The sequence below is a fragment of the Pteropus medius genome, unplaced genomic scaffold (assembly GCF_902729225.1).
Source record: "Pteropus medius unplaced genomic scaffold, Ma_sr-lr_union100, whole genome shotgun sequence".
NCBI classification, from domain to species: domain Eukaryota; kingdom Metazoa; phylum Chordata; class Mammalia; order Chiroptera; family Pteropodidae; genus Pteropus; species Pteropus medius.
In genome coordinates this window covers 5,691,483-5,708,383 of record NW_024347791.1, presented here as the reverse complement: position 1 = coordinate 5,708,383, position 16,901 = coordinate 5,691,483, and the positions used below count along the sequence as shown (strand labels likewise).

The 16,901-nt window shown below is 45.6% G+C and overlaps 1 protein-coding gene and 1 long non-coding RNA gene across 7 annotated transcripts in view; one reads left to right on the top strand and one right to left on the bottom strand.

Moving 5' to 3' along the window:
• NUAK1 (NUAK family kinase 1) overlaps window positions 1–16,901 on the bottom strand; it is a 70,967-nt gene that overhangs the window by 15,777 nt on the left and 38,289 nt on the right. For 3 of the 5 annotated variants that reach the window (XM_039877886.1, XM_039877887.1, XM_039877890.1), the window contains 3 exons: window positions 14,130–14,249; window positions 5,692–5,843; window positions 3,006–3,071 (listed from right to left, as the gene is read on the bottom strand). In XM_039877886.1, coding sequence (XP_039733820.1) covers window positions 3,006–3,071; window positions 5,692–5,843; window positions 14,130–14,249 — 338 coding nt within the window. The remainder of the gene's footprint in view (window positions 1–3,005; window positions 3,072–5,691; window positions 5,844–14,129; window positions 14,250–16,901) is intronic. The other 2 variants (XM_039877888.1, XM_039877889.1) reach the window with 1 other exon arrangement.
• Window positions 3,840–6,195, top strand: LOC120614919 (uncharacterized). 2 transcript variants are annotated; one of them, XR_005656131.1, is made up of 2 exons: window positions 3,840–4,313; window positions 5,611–6,195. It is a non-coding gene; the product is annotated as an uncharacterized LOC120614919 (long non-coding RNA). The 2 variants fall into 2 exon arrangements; XR_005656130.1 differs by having other exon boundaries at window positions 4,583–6,195.

Below are 16,901 nucleotides of genomic sequence, written 5' to 3'. Positions count from 1 at the left end.
GTGACCATGGTCATCCGGTCCAGACACTGATGACATGGGCTTTCTTAAACATGGAGGCCAGCTTGTGGCCATGTGTCTGTGCCCACCTGCCTTTGTCACAAGTGCCTTCTCTAAACTAAATATGTTTTCATCAAAATGCTGACTCAGGAAGAGCCGCACATATGTACAGCCAGAAGACAAATCAATGCCAGTCAAAACACATTTTTAAAAACCTTGGAAATGGGTGTGAGATGATGAAAAGAGAATTTGCCTGGAAGTCAAAACAAAGTGAGTTCTAATCCTGGGTGTCAACCTTCACTCCAAACTCAAACGGTTTAAGAGGACCTACTGTATGACAAACTGGGCCCTAATGGGCCACATTCTGGAGAAACAAAGACACAATAATTTCGTCTATACTGGTTCACTGTATGTGATCTTGGACACATCACTTAGATCTTCTGGGCTGTAACCATTAAAACAAGGGACTGGAAAGTGACCCTCAAGGTTCTTTCAAGCTATAGGATTCTCAGATCCTAGTGGCATTCCTTGAACAAGCAGAAGAAAGTATTAGTGTCAGACAGCAGGAAAGTTTGGTTTTTGTTTGGGATGCATGTGTGTGTTTTACCTCGGTAAATGCCAGAAGTAGAAACTCTTAAGGATTAAGAATCCTAAAGAAAAAGATATGACTGAAACTTTAATTTCTATAATGTGCTATGTGTCTGCTATTTCCCTACCTAATAGATTGAAGGACTTGGTCCTGGGAGCTGAGAGGCTCAACATCAAGGCTCTATTGCTTATGCAAATGAGCTATTCTCCTGGGCTCCTGCCTATTGCTCCCAGCACAATTGCTTTCAGAATTCTAACCATTCTTCTGCATTGGGCAATTCTATGACTCTGTAGGAAGCTATGTGCCTTATCGCTTCTGGGACTACATCATGAGAGCAAGAGGTCACTCTGTATTACAGAACCCAATCCCCAACCGAGAGGCTCACATTCCAGGCCTTGTAAAGACTATACTTAGTTATGAGAGCTCTGGGGACAGGTGGCAGGAAGAATCTGCAGAGAGAGTTACCAGAGTGGATGACACAAACCTTTAGAATATGTCCCTCAGACCAGTACCCGATTCACCAGCCATGGCCTGACCACCAGTCCCGAGGCTCCAGGCACCTTCAGAGCAGCTGACTTCTTCAATTTCCCCTCCAGGGGCCAGCTGTTTAAGCAGGCGCCTTGGACATTAAGAGTTAGTGCTAACTGCTTTGACTATATAGGATCTAAAATCCTCATGCCTTTCACTGACTCCCCAGGACTGGGCACAGGGCAAGGCACACAGTAACTACTCAGGAAATACTCGCTAAAAAAATGAGCAAATCAACAATTCTCAGAGACAGGGACTGGCATCCCTACTTAACAAATAAGGAAACGGGCTTAGATAGGTGAGGAATTTATCTGTCCAAAATACTACTATTGGTAAGGGGCAGGGGTGCAGTTCAAACTCAGGCTATCCAACGATGAAGCCATTTCTCTTAACCTTGACTCACTCACTGCACAGTACTCAGCAGCTTTTATTGCTAAACATAGAGTATCTCAATTAGTCCTCAAAACAAGCCTGTGGGCATTACTGTCACCCCATTTTATAGTTGAGGAAACAGGGAGAAGTAGCTTTCCCAAAGTCAAGTGGGTAGGAAGCCACACAGGATGGAATTTTCTAACTCTACAGCTATTCCATTTGCCAACAAATGGAGGGGCCCTGAGATTTCACTTCCTGTTCCTAGAGAAAACTGCTTTGACCAACTGTTTACTCCTTATTCTAAGGACTACATAGAAGTATGTGACTATGGTCAACCACTCGCAAGAACAAGAGGTCACCCGGACATGGCTTCAAGGGGCATCTCTAAGCATGATGGCGACAAACAGTGACCGCCATAGTCTGCAAACAGAATCCAAACGCCAAAGCAACTCCATCCTTCCGAGTAAGGACATAGCGATGCACCCCCTCAACTGACAGCAACAACAACAAAAAAGAGGACGATGCAAGGTCATTCCCATGCTTCATCCGGAGACCAGGGCTGAGGCACTAACGTCACCAGTGGCCAATTAAAGGGATCCCCTGGTGCCTGGAAGACTAAGGCCATTTCATTGTGAAACCCATGCGGCGAGCTCCATTTATTTTGAAACCATACTTGCTTATTTTGCAGATGTGATCAAAAGAACATTTGGAGTGCTCTGCAGGAGATACTTGAACCCTGGCGGCCAGGAGAACTTTCTCCAGCTCCAGCAGCAGCCAGCAATAATACTCCCCATAAAAGTAAACTCTATCACTTGACGGTATGCTCATTCCCAAAGGCGAACTCTGCCATTATTTCAGCCAGTTTCCCAGTTCCACAGCTGGTTTCAGGGGTGGGAGGGTTGGGAGGCAGAAGTAGTAGATATGGGGTGGGAATGACAGGAAAGTGGCAGGGGAAGAGTTCCAGCTCTAAAATAGTTCGGGGCCCACTGGCAAAATGAGCATGGGCTCATGAGTCAGACAGACATGGGTTCAAACCCCACCTGCAACTGCCTATCGCCGTGTTACCTCGAGTAAGTTACTCAACTTCTCTGTGACGCAATTTCTCTAGCTGTTAAATAATGTAAATGACTACCTATCTCATAGGGCTGTTGTAAAGACTGAATTTAAGTGATAGCACACAAACGTGATATGAAACACATATGCAGTGTGTTATTGTGATAAGTATTTTTACGGTGATGATGGTAGACTATGAACTTCCTGAGGACAGAGACTATATTTTAGTCACCTTTTTCATCCCAGCATGAAGAAGAATGTCTGGCATGTAGTGGAGATAGGTAAAATGCTTACTGAATTTAATTGCTTGAATTGAACTGAGGGCTCAAGCCCATAACGCTCCCCACCTGCCTGCCTGGAAAGGAAGCAGCCGCCTTATTTCTAGGCTGCAGTTTGCAGCAGCTTAATTCCCCTCCGGCTGCCAACCCCAGGTCCTGCATATCAATCAATGAGGCAAGAGGTTTACCTTAATATTGCAGTTGTCATCGAGCAGTATATTTTCCAGCTTCAAATCCCGGTGGACCACACCATTCTGAAATAAGAAGACAGGCACGGAAATGAATGGGAGCGCCTGGGATGAGAGAGAGAGGGGAAGGCGGAGGGAGAGCAAGGGGAAATAACTGACAGATGAAAGAAAGGCACCAGCCCGGTGGTCTTCTCCACCACCCTTCAGGGCTGCTCTCACTGTCATGAAGCTCCCGCCAGCGACCAGCGACAGAAGAGCATTAGTCACTTGCTGTGTGGTTAAGGGAAAAATGACTGGAATCCATTCTCCCCCAGAGCCTGTAAAACAGCAGGGGGATCCTTTGGCGGAATGTCATTCCACTGTGTGAAAGTGATAGAGTCCCAGGCGGCGGCGGCGGCAAACAATGTCTGTCTGTGATGTGCTTCCCAAGGAAGAAGCAGATTTCTCTGCTGGGGACTCAGAATGCAAGGCTCGGAGAACGTCTGTCTGTCTGTCTGTCTGTCTGCCTGCCTGCCTGCCTCCCCAATGCTGAAAGAGGCCTGGTTCGATCTATTCTGACCCATGAAACTGATCCAGATCTGTTCTGAAGATAACAAAGGCACTCCCAGGAGTATTTCCTAAGCAGCTGGGAGAGAAGATTCTGAAAGTCCCTCTCTACTCGGAAGGACTCAATGTGGGGTGAAAGGTGAAGGTGGGAGAGGCCAATAAGACCAAGACCGTACCCCCTGGGTTGACCAAGTCACTGCCATACTGGGTGACCTTTCCATTCAGGCAAACTCTGGAAAGGCTGGAAGCTGAACTGCAGTGACAAGCAGTCAGCTGAAAGGTAAAAAAAAAAAAAAAAAAGTCATTAGCCAATAGGCTGTTGGTCTGTACAGCAGTAACAACAAGTATACTCACTTCTCTTTTAAAACCCAATGATCTTTTAAGGGGGTAGGTAGGAGAAGTGGAACTGAAGAACTAAACGATTCGGGGCTGGGCACATAAATAACAGGGAATAGGTTTTTAACATCATTCAGTGTAAAGGACATTTGCATTGAAGCTGCTCTTCTAAGCAAAGGAACTGGCCAGAAATTCTTTGTCATTCATTCAAGACTTTTTTAGTTCAGCATCTGCACGTTTACAGTTGGTCCTTTATTGTTTACTTTCCTTTCCATCTGACAGTTCCTAACATCTCCAAAAGCACTGACTGGAGAGATGAAAACATGTATTCCTACTACTCTTTTTCTAACCCAAATCTTTAAGGATGTGTTTTGAATTCAGAAATGCACAAACCAAGGCTCCTGGAGGAAAGACATGGAATACAAGGTACCTGATTTTGTTTTCACATGCCTGGTTTTCACAGAAGATGGAATGAGTCTAATAAAGTCCCATTCATGTGAAATCCAAATATTCGCACACTTCCAATAATGAAAACACAGTCTGTAATGTTTTATGGTGATAACTGATGATAAAACACAAAATGTTGTGTGATCTGAATCATCAGATCCTTTTGAGTCAGCAAAGAGAAATCAAATAACGTTCACATGAGTTAAGGGTTTTAGATTCAAATAGTCATTTTCTAATAACTTCCATAGCTACTATCCATCAACCAGAATATTTTATAAACCAGAAGGCTCCATACAGCGATCATTTGTATGAAGAAGCTGACTCTATTTTGGATGTCATGTTGGATCAAGACACTCTTGTCCTCAGAGTGAATGATTGTTCAAGGTATGATAGTTCTGGGGGGAAAAAAAGTATGATTGGGATGGAAATCAAGACTAAAATGATTAATAACAATCATGGCTGAAATATGGCTTGGAATTACCTGTGTGTAATTCATTTCCTTCTCCAGAGACCAAGGGTGGCTAAAGTGTGGCTGTATCATGAGCATATCCCATTAGGTGTGTTAATAAAATATATGGGCATACACAGGTAATCTATGTCGACGTAATCGACACAACAAAAGCTACCAAAAGCATAGAAAGGTTCAGAACATCATGGCCCAGTAATTCCACTTCTAAAATTTCTCTTAAGTAAATGATTCCGATGACAGGAAAGGTTAATGTATAAAGATGATGATCACTGTTTATAATAACCAGAAATCGGAACGAGCTTAAATGTCCAAAAATTACAATAATTACAGAGAATTTTTAGTAACAGAGGAAAATGTTTAGATTAAAATACTGAGCGAAAAAGCACACCACAAACTACGTAAAAATACATGCGATGTGTTACTCTGGATTGGATCCCAGAATGGAGAAATGGCCATTGTCAGAAAAATTAGTGAAACTCAAATAAAATGTGTAGTCTCGTTAAGAGTGGTATATGAATACTGGTGTCTCAGTTTTGACAAATGTACTACAGTAACGTTAAGATGTTACATACACCCCTCAGCTGAGTGAAGGGCATACAGGAACTCTCTGTACCATCTTAGAAGATGCAAATCTAAAATTAATCAAAATGAAAAGTTTCAATAGAAAACAAACATTAGGAGTAGGAGGAAGGAGATTGGAAAGCAACAAACAAAAATAGCAACAGTGGGTTATCCCTGGATTCTTGAATTATGGATAGTGGTCATTTTCCTTCTTTCCATCATACGAATTCTCCCTATGTACTACAGTGAAGAGACATCACCTTCACGATGTGAATCAAACAAAAGAAATCCCATCGCGCCACAAGAAACCACGGCCAGGCTCCGTACCTTGTGACAATAGTGCACGGCGGAGACGATCTGCCGGAAGAAGTGTCTGGTCTCCCTCTCGCTGAGGCGTCGCCGCTCACTGATGTAATCATACAGCTCCCCTTTGCTCGCGTACTCCATGATGATCACAATCTTATCTTTGTTCTCAAACACTGTGGGGGCGGGGAGGGGGGACAGCAACACACAGATGCCCTGTTTATCCAACGAGCTCACTGAGGACCACAGAGAGTGGGAGAGAAGACAATGGAGATGTCCCTGGGCAAGCAGGGTGAACAGCTACCGGTCAGGACATGAGTCGGGCCATTCGGCGTCACGAGGAGCTGGGCAGGTTTGCTGGCCGGGTGAACAACATCGGCATCATGACTACTCTTGGACGTCCCTTTGCAGTGTTGAGGGAATGTGCCTCTCTTTTCTGAGGACCTGACTCCCTTTGCCAGGATCGTTTCCCCCAAATCCCTCCCATTAGAATCCCTCTGCTGTAAGGATAATGGGTAATAAAAAAAACAAAGCTACCATTTATTAACCATTCGATATGGACCAACTACCCGGACCATTATAAGCTACTCTGACCCCAAAGTGGGTGGCCAATCTTATCATCTCTTTTCTCCATATCTCCCAGACTTTCCATCTTACTCAAAATAAAACCCAAAGTTCCAAATGGGGTCCACCAGGTCCTACATGAGCCTGTGGACCCTACTTAGCCCCGTTACTCATCTCTTCTGTGTATTTATTTTGTCTCCCCCAGTAAAATATAAATGTGGGTCGGTCTATTTTATTCACTGATGTATCGCCAGCACTCAGAGTGCTTTATGGCATAGGGACTCAATTAATATTGACTAAACGACGAACTCAAAATTTCATAAATGCATTCTGGATAATTACAGAAAATAATCACACAGTAGTAAATGCTTCTCTCTCCTCAACCCTGATATTCTCTAGCAGTGATGTTCAAACTCTGCTCAACTTAGTCCTTGGGGTTCCAGGCAGATGACCGGGGATGACAGGGGGGTCGGGGAAGTGCGGTATGCTAGGGGAGGCCACGAAGGACAGGCTCTAGGTCTTCAGCACGACCTCAACCAAAGCCACTCCATTGCTATCTGTTTCAGATTTGGGGCTTTCACATAAGATGTCCTTTGCGCAAAGACAAAATAAACGTTTTGGAATCCATCACTCCCAAGGGATGTGGTATAAAAACATTCGTAGGGAACCCAAGGCCCTTCCTGAAGGACCGCCGTCTACCTTCCTCCATCTCGTCAGCTTCCACCAACCCGTCAGGCCCCCTAAGCCCACCAAGGCACGACTGTTTGCTGCTTCTCACAGTATCTGCCTCTCTCTCATTCTCTCTCCCTCTCCCTCTCCACCACACACGCTGCTGTTTCCCACCTTTATGTTCTTCCCTCTGCCTTCACTCCCACCTGCCTTACCTGCCAGGGAACTCCAACTCATCAGTTAAGGATGAACTCAAATATGGCCCCAGTTTACCTCCCTTCGGCCTCTCACTGTAGTAACTGATACTTGCATCACGGTACTTTTAAACTACGTGGATTTATTTGCCGGTTTGCATATCCAGTTCCTCTGATTGGACTTTGAGAGGCAAAAACTGTAGCTCTGGAATCAGACACTGGGGGAGTTGCTCGCCCTCTCTGTGCCTCAGTTTAATCAATTGTAAAAATGTGCATACTATTAATAAGTACTTCTTAGAACTGCTGGGAGAATCTATTGATATCAGGTATGTTAAATCAATATTATTGAACCCCCGGGGCCTAGCACTGAACCAGACACACACACAAATACACATTAAATGTGTATTTAATGAGAACTGAATTGAATTGGAATGTGCTCCGGGCCTGGGTCCCTGTCCTCCTATACCTTGTCACTGGCTGCTAGAAGCTCGGGCCCCTTCAGTTCCTTTCTGGCTCCTTCAAGTCCAGCCAAACCTCTCTGATAAAATGAAGGAGGAAGGAGGAGGAGGGCAGGGAGGAGGAGGAAAAAGAACAGCCAAATAAAATTGGCTGTTCCTATGTCTGCTGGCCTCGGTGTACCCTGCGGCTCTGGCTTCTGCCAGGGATTCCAGCCTGGTGTGCACTTTTCATTAACAATAAACTTTGGAAACTGGAAAAGCTGCCTCAGGTCGTATGCCTCAGGCTCCAAAAAGTGATAGAGTGGATGTGCCCGGAGAAGGCAAATGGGTTTTCTCATCTCTAAAAGGGTGAAAAGGAAGAAAGAGGGTAAGAAAAAGGAACCTCACACCCCCAAAAAGTATGATGCCAAAGACTAAAGGAGGCCAAAGCCAGCGGTCCCTTCAGTGACTATCAGAAGGTGTGGGTCACTTGCCTCAGGCAGAGCAAAGGATTACTTCAGTGACTGGCTTCTTCCCTATCCAATAGGCTGACATGGCATTGATGAGACATAAACACAGTTCAGTTTGACACAGTTCAATACGCCAAATATTTTACTAAGCAGCTTCCATGAGTGAGTCCTGCTGCTCCTACTTCTAAAATATCTCCCGACTCTGTCCACCTGTCTCACGTCCCCGGCCACTCCTTGCTTTTCGAATCCCCATCCTTTCTGGTCCTCCGTCTTTCCCACTTGCCCCTCTGCTGGCTCCGTTTGGGGGTGGGCATGCCAGAGAACAGTTACAAATGCATATTCCATTGAGCACTATGGAATACGGTCCTGCAAGATATTCTGGAGGAAAAAAGCATTCCATGGTCAAACACAGGTAACAAGCTTAGAGAACGCTAATACCTGATTGCCCTTGGAGCGTCTGGTTTCTTTAAGAGTTTTGCAGCTTGATTTGGTCATTTCGATATTCCTAATGACATCCAGGGGAACGAACCAAGAGCCAGTGCAGGAAACACTGGATGAATGAGATGATATCTGAGTGATAAAATCAGCCCCTCCCTGTTGCAGGTGAGGCTGGTGGGCAGCCAGGGGCAAGAGTTGTCACAGTGGCCAGGCCTGGCTATGGGACCCCACCCATTCCGCAGGAAGCAGCTGGAGTCTCATGGTAAAGGCCATGATTGTAACCCTAGATGAAGTAAATGCACACATGGTTCTAGACTTGGAGCATCAATGATTCATCAAGGAGGCCGTGCGTTGTCATGCATGAAGCTTCTGGAGCCCTTCATAATAACGGCAGCATTTACTGAAGGCCTACTGTGTGCAGGCACTGTGCTAATAGCATTTTCCATTAATTATGTCCTATGGCTTTGGTCCTATGAGTCTCCCCATTCTACAGATGAGGGGACCTGGGTATGGTGAGGTTAAGAACTGCCATGGCCACACAGTGCGTACGAGGCAGAGCCAGGCCTGGGTCCGCGGTCTGACTGCACGCTCCACGCTCTCAGTCACTATTCTATGATTCATATACATTACCTCCCCGCCCTCCAAACCTCAGTCTCATCAGTCACGTGAGTCTAAAAATTTCCTCACACGGTTACAGAGGATTCAGTGAGCTCACGGGCCCAGCGCCCTTAGCACAGTGCCTCGGCCAATGCTCAATAAATGGAAGCTAATCTCGTAATTACTTCATCTGCCTCTCAGGCAGCTGTGGCAAAACAAAACCCTAAGACTTTCCCCACTGGCCTCACTCTTTAAAACATGTTGTGGCTGCTACAGAACCACAGGATTTTCACGCAGGAAGAATCTTAAAGATCAACTATTATTTTTCCAGAATAGCCCAGGACTTATAACGTATAAGAGCAAGGCCTTGGGACTCTGTCCTGAGGAGTGACCGCCTTCCGCAGCCGTGGCCTGAGGCTCCTCGCCCACAGTAAGGTCACTATCAGCGAAGTGGCAGAAACGCACTTGGCCATTCTTGTGGCAAAAAGAAGGCTGCTTCCCTTGGGCACTTTCACAACTGGTTATTTATAAGCCCAGAAATCTTGTCTGTGTTTATGTTATTAGTCACTAAGCAAAAGCTTATTTTCCACCAGTTGGGAAGGGTTTCCTTTTTGAAAAATGAAAGCCTGTGTCTCTTGGCCAGACAGTTTTACCCAGAAGCCCAGTGGCTCCAGAGTGGTAAGGAAAACTATGGCCCTTGACATGCCAGGTCTACCAGGAAAATGAAAGCCCTGAATAGAAGCTTAGCTCAGCTGGAGTCGCCCCACAGCACTGGGGCCATGTCCATTTGGTGCAGATCTGGGTTTTCAGTATGGCAACAGATTTTTATGAAGTACCCACTATGCAGATGGCACTGGGGATACTGAAGTCTTTGTGAGGCTAAGAAGAAAAGGAAAGGCAGGCCTGGCAGAAGGAGCAGCGTGAGCAACGGTAGAAACCGGAGCACCGTAAGCAGAACTACCCGCAGTCGGCGGGTGCTGCGAGATTAAAAGAGAAAGAACCAGGCCGTGAATGCAACACAGAGGCCTCGAAGGCTCGCAGGGAGCTCCGTGGAAGAGGAGTCAGAAACGCGATCAGACATTGCCAAGAGCAATAAACAGATAGAACAAAGGGCAGGGTGGCATCCCAGATCCTAGACCTATGAAATAGTCCAGGGCTCACTTCTCCCCACGAGCCTCCCCAGACAGTGAGCACTCTTTCCCTGAAGGGCTTAGTCATAACAACAATAGCTGACACTTACTGAACAATTACTACATGCCACGAATGGTCACATTTAATATTAGCAGTCCGATGAGATAGGTGTGAATATTATCCCTACTTCATTCATAGGGAACCAGCACTCAGATTAAGAAACAATATGGCCAGCACCCCGCATGTCCTCTTTCTGTCACCATCCTCCTCCTCGTGTGTATGTGTGTGTGTGTGTGTGCGTGTGTGTGCGCGCGCGGGTGGGTGTGTGTATACATACATCTGCCAATATTATGAGTATGATAAATATAAGCCAATATCATAGACTAGTTTTGGATTTCAAGTTTTTTAAAAATAGAATCATGCAGTACATAGTCTTTTGTGTCTGGCTTCATTAGCTCAACATTGTATTTATAAGAATAATCCATGTCATTCCATGCCGGCGAAGATTGTTCACCCTCATTGCCAGAGTACTCCACTTTGTGACTGCATCATGGTTTGGTTATCCATTCGATTGCTGACAGACATTTGGGTTATTTCCAGTCACTATGAACAGTGTGGCAATGAATATTCTTGTGCATGTCTTTTTTACGCATTTCTGTTGGGCAGTAAGGATTTGAAAACCTCTGAGAATTTGAACCCCAATTTGTGTGACTCAAAAGCTTATATTCTTGCCACAACTCCCCACAACCTTCCTCCATCATCCGCTTACTCACCTTACATAATACTCAATAAAGACTCTCCTTCATTAGAGAGAACCAACATCACCACCTTTTCTGAAAACGCTCTTTTATCAGCCTGTCTGTGGCATGTATCTGAGCATTTTGCTGGGTGTTAAAGAGGATAGGAATGTAGCATTAAGACATGGTCTTGGTCCTCGAGGAGTCGCTAATCCAGTTGAATAAAGCTAGTACTTACAAAATAACCCAAGGGCTCGCCTGTACAATACAGACTTTAAGTACCTAGATAACCAGAAAGAAAGATCAGTGTGGTAACTTGAATGGGCCTGAAAAGATTCCTAGAGAAAACAGGCATAGAACGGAACCATCACAGATGACTTGGGTTTTGTTTGTATGTGAGGGTTTTACCATTGTTTCAGCATATCCTAAAATACCCCACTCTCTTCATTAACTTCTACTGTCCCACAGAAGGGCCTTCTTCTGCCCAGACACCAACTTGAATTATTTTACTTGTTTTTTGTTTATTTTCCATTTCAAAGGAGAGTGGCGACTGGTTGCTATAGCAACAGCTACTTCTCCAAATTAATTCTGAATTTCATCAGATGTTCAGTTTGACAGTCCAGTTCTCCCTTCTGATTTGTCTGGCTTTCACAAGCATGCTAATTACTCAACTCCTAACAATTCCCTCCTGTTGCCCTCGGGGTTAATAACACAATTCGCATAACTTGAGAAAATGCGTATTATAAAAACAATGCTCTGGCCTAGGAGAAACAATGATGAGTGAGGAGATCTTGGGATTTTAACCATCCACCAGCCATTTCAGAGCCGCATACAGGAGGCCACTTAGGAAGAAAATGGGCTTGGGAACACAGAGGGTGGGAATCGATTTGCAGGATGTCCTGTCAAGAGCAGGTTTACTTAAGAATGGACATGTGACCTCAAGAGAAGAAGATTAGTTTGTTGGTTTTAAGCGAAAAGGCCAAAGGCCTGGAGTGGACCAGTCTGAATTCTCTTCATGCCTTTGCCTCCTATTGACTCCATTCCCTAAATTAGTTCCAGGATGCTGCCATTCCTTCCATGGTATTGCCGGCCCACATGGCCAGCCTTTTTATTACTTTCCCAAAACCTCAGACTTCTAGAAGTACCATTCCATTCCTCAGGGATGCTCGTCTCTTAAAGGTCAGTAGAATCTTCACAGAAAGTAGCTTATTTTTCATTTCAGAAATGGAGTGATCTTTCCTTTGCAAGAATTATCTGCAACATAATTAGGTCATTGAGTCAACATGAGATTCATGCTTCCAGGATCTTCCTCCTCGGAACTAAATTTCAAACACCTCATGGGCTCACAGCTTCACAGAATGGTCCTCTGAGCCCTTAAATCCAAAAGCCCAAGGCTGTGAGAGTGAGAAAATTAAACTGGACTGGCAGCTCTCCCATTGTCAATGAGTTGGTCAGAGCTGAGGCCATGTGTTTCCTGGTTTGGACAATGAGAGGCTCTTTAGTTTGTTCACTAATTGTCTTTTCTTAAACCAAAACTTTTTCTGGATGTTGGCTGGCATGCCCAAGGAGAACCATAGCCAACCAGGCCACCCAGCAGTGGACTCCACAGAAGGCAGAAGAAATGGTAAGAAAGTAGATAGGCTACCTGCAGAAGAAGGGATGCAGAAGGCTTACCGAGCACGATTAATTCACGCTGAGATCATTAGTGCTATTTGGGGGCCCAAAATCAAGTCATAGGAGGGCAGGAGACATGGCCAGGAAAGAAGAGTTGCATGAGAGAGGGGATCAAAGGCACCGTGTGGGATGGGTCACTGGGCTCCACCCTCCTTCCACAACCATCTCTGGGGGCATTTCCATGAAAACGAGCAGAGCCCTGAGGTGATGGGCTCCATCAACCATCAGCACACACTCATCAGCCATGTCCACAGTCTCCCTCTATTACTCTGTCTCAGGCTTTGCCTCTCTCTCTTACTCTCGCTCTCTCTCGCTTGCTCTCGCTCTTACAAAATCCTGAATCTGAGTGAGCTCTGGCAATTGATCAGAACGTCTCAGAAGCACTCCAAGCTAAAGCTAAGGCTCTTGTACTTGACACAGCGAACTTCTGAAAAGGCATGCTCCCCAGTTGGAGCAATGAAGCGGGTAGAAACTCCTCCCTCTGGGAGGACGGCCCTGGTCTTCCCCACCCCACAGTGGCCTCTGCTCCAGGGGCTCGCCCCACCCTTACTACCAGTCAGGGTGGAAAAGCCAGGCCTGTGGTTATCACACCTCTGCTTGTGGCCACTGCTTGGCCCACCATGTATGGGCAACAGAGTGCAGTGGTTAAGAGGCTAACACCCAGAGCCAGGCTACGTGGGTTCGAATCCAGGCTCTGCCATTTACTTCCGAGCTGAGTGACTGTGGCAAGTTACTTAACCTTCCTGAGCCTCCGTTTCTTCATCTGTTAAAACGAAGACTCTCCTCATTGTGAAGATTGCCACAGTACGTAAGCAAACTTATAAGTGTTAGCCTGTCATTAGGCAGTAAGTCTCCATTTAAGCAAGGAGAACAAATGAAGACATGTCTGCATCAAATCCAGCAGCATCGAGGATCAGCAGCATTGAGGATATGTACTGGCAGAATCTGCACCTGAGATCACATCTGTGCCTTTGAGAGACGGGAAGAAAGTAAGAATGGAGGAGATAGAAATCGAACACTCATAGATGGCAAAGCCTGAGATGGAGGCAAGCCCTGCTCTCCTAAGTAGGGTCCATCCCTCAGTCCCCAGCGGTGCTCCAAAGCACAGATCTCAGTCTCAGAGCCATACCTCACAGATGAACCCACCGCCAGACACCGCGGTGGGTGGCGAGCCCTCTTTTACAGTCTGAGTCTTCCTGAACGCATGCTGCTGACTGCCTAGGACAAATTAACAGAGCTATCCCAGTTAATTTCCAAAGACCTCACATGAAACGACAACACGATTCCGTATTTTTTTCCCTTTAAAAATTAGCCTCAAGTACAAGTGGTATTATGTGAGGCACTAGAAAATACTGAATTCCAGGAAACCCGAGAGGGCGAGGCAGGACAGCCAGGGAGTAGCATTAGTTTTTCGTTGTTTTATTTCTAATCTCCAGCCTCTAGAAAAATGACTTGGGTGTAATCAAATGAAAACAATGAAAATAATACACTGGAAGGTCAAACAGCTAACTTAATAGGAAACTCATTAGAAACGTGGCTGGACAGACTCACAGCTGAAGAGCTCATTCACATGATTAAAAGCGAAGAAAACGCTCTGGTGCTGTATTAGTAACGGGGGCGAGTCCTTCGTTCGGATCCAGTCTGCAGAGACTTCATGCGGAACTTGTGAATCTGGCAGCAAAGGGAATGTGTTAAAAAGGCTCAGCCATTCGCCATGGGTTCAAGAGAATAAACACAAGCATCATGAGCCACTTTGCCAAGTTCAACAAACTATTTCATGGGGCTCTGAGTCCCTGATGAGGGCAGCAACCAAATGGCTAAGTAAGGAAACCCAAGCCCAGAGGTATCACTCACTGCTCACTGGTGACTGCTGCCAGACACACACTCTGCTCGGGAATTCGCCGATGACAAATGATCAGACCAAGATGAGTTTCGAGAGCAAGGCGCTCATTTCCCCTTACTTGTAGGATTAAGTCCATCCGTCTCAGCCTGGCCAATTAAATCTGAATCCCTAGGGATGAGGCCGAGGCATCAGCATTTTCCATAAATGCCCCATGAGATTCTAATGTGTATTCAGCATTCAGATTCACTGATCTAGGCAATCTGGCCTCAACCTTCTCCTCTAGGACCTTGCAATAGGAGTTTCTACTCCAGCTGGGAAGGACCACTCAGAGCCCTAAAGATTAATCAATCACATTGCGAATAATCAATATTATTTATTGAACATGAACCCAGAACAGTGCTTAAAATTTTATTCATTATCTGAGTTAATCTTCACAACCCTACCTATAAAGTAGCTAGCTATTGGCCCCATTTTATAGACAAGAGAAATGAGCCTCAGAGAGGTTCAGGCCTTAGCCCAAGGTCACAGAAAAGCAACTGGCAGAGCAAATGGCTCATTCAAATCAGCCTATTTGGACAATGAATACATATTCACCCTAGTAGAACACTTCCTGGATCATACAAGTGCTCAAGAAATTTCTGTAAAAGGAATGAATGATTGAATGAATAAATGACTAAATAAGTGAGCGAATGAATGAGAACAGCAGGTAGTGTTAATGACCCACAGCCTTGTTAGATCAACTCAGCGGCCGCCTGTGTTTAACGGGGCTGAAATCAGAATTTGCTTGCTGCCTGAGAAACTCGAATTAGGACACCTGAGCCTGAGAAGAAAATGTAAACTGCTTCCACTGTGAGTATTTCCAAAACACTGATACTAGCAAGGCAGCCCTGCTTTTCCTGACCTCCTGAACAAAGGTTTCTCTGATACAGTGATTCTCAGACTTGTGAGTGCATGGAAACACTGGGCCTCGTCCCCACAGCTCTGCGTGGGGCCCAGGTGATGCTGTGTGGCTGGTCCTGGACCACCCTCTGGGAACCGCTCGAAGGCATTATTAGGCAGTTTATCAGGGTCCTGCCATTCTCAAGAGCTTATTTTTCAGGGGCAGCAATAGTTTCTGTCTGCTGGGTCCTGTGGAAACGTCTTTCACTGGCCTCATTACCCCTGGCCACAAGTGAAAGGGGAGGACAAGGGGGAGGTGGGAAGCTGTCTTTCAAGCCTGCAGCACGCAATCTGGGCTCAAATCTGTGGGCTTTTCCACAGATCCCGTCTCTTGGTTTTAACTCTGCACCTCTGGCTGGGTGTTTAGAGAAGTGATTTTCACCAAAAGGCAAGAACAATATCCTCTTCCAGAAGGATATATTAGAATCTCAGGAGGCATTGGTAGCTTTAAAAAGCATATTGTAATGTGTACTTTTAAAAAGACAGGAGAAGCTTTTAACTAATAGTAAACTCATCCAAAGTATCTTTATGGTAGAAATTTGGAGAATTTTCTAGGATACAGATTCTTTTACATCTTCTCATAGGCAGGGGCATGAGACTCACACACTTATCAAAGGAGGCATGTTTGTCCATTTTGTTTCGTTATTTTAAGTTTGAGAAACTCTTCCAAAGACGAGAGATCAAAGCTGACAAATGCCAAACAGGCTTCCCACTTTGTCCCAGAGAGCCAGGACCACGGTTCCCAAAGATGGGAGCCACGGTGAAAGGGCTGGCCAGGTCTAGCAAATCCCAACGCAAAGGGCCAATCAAGAGATGTAATCTTGCAAGGCCGGGAAGTGAGATTTCTAGGAACAAAAACCAAGGGCAATAAAAGTGAAGGCACAGGGCCAGTCTCACACGCTCCCCCTGCAGCCTCTTCGCTTTCACCTGCGGGACTGTTACCAGATGTGGGGTGCTACAGAGCGGGTCTCCTAGGCTTTCAGAGGGGAAATGGGGGTGAGACAACATGCTTTTGATGTCTGAACCCGGATCCTGAAATCAGAACCCCAGGCAAAAACTGTTTTTATCTCTTCCATCCTCTGCAACCCAGTTGAAAGCTCTGGCGGGCACTTCCTTTTCAGCTGCTCTTTCCATACTGTCAATTACCTCCCCGCTGAGAGGATGGAATTCCTTTGACTGAAAACAGGGGTCCGGCTCTGAGATGGTGCCAGAGATTTCTTCCTTTTCTCTCTGCATTAGGTTCCCCTTGAGTATCACACACTGGAATGCATTATTTCCATCCTCTTTGATTTGACTTAGCATTAGAAGCCAGTTATGGCTTGCGTTGACACAGAATTGACAGATTTGAGGGTTAACCACCTTCCCTCATGGGTCACCAGGACAGTAACCCCAGGGTCTGGTTCAAGAAAGAAACATTTGAAAGAGATTATTTTCGAGAGATGGTGAACAGCAGTGTTGATTCAGTGAGGTCGCAGATTTTTATGAGCCTGCAGGTATTATGAATAGTATATAAATAACTTACATTTCCATGGACTGCAGTG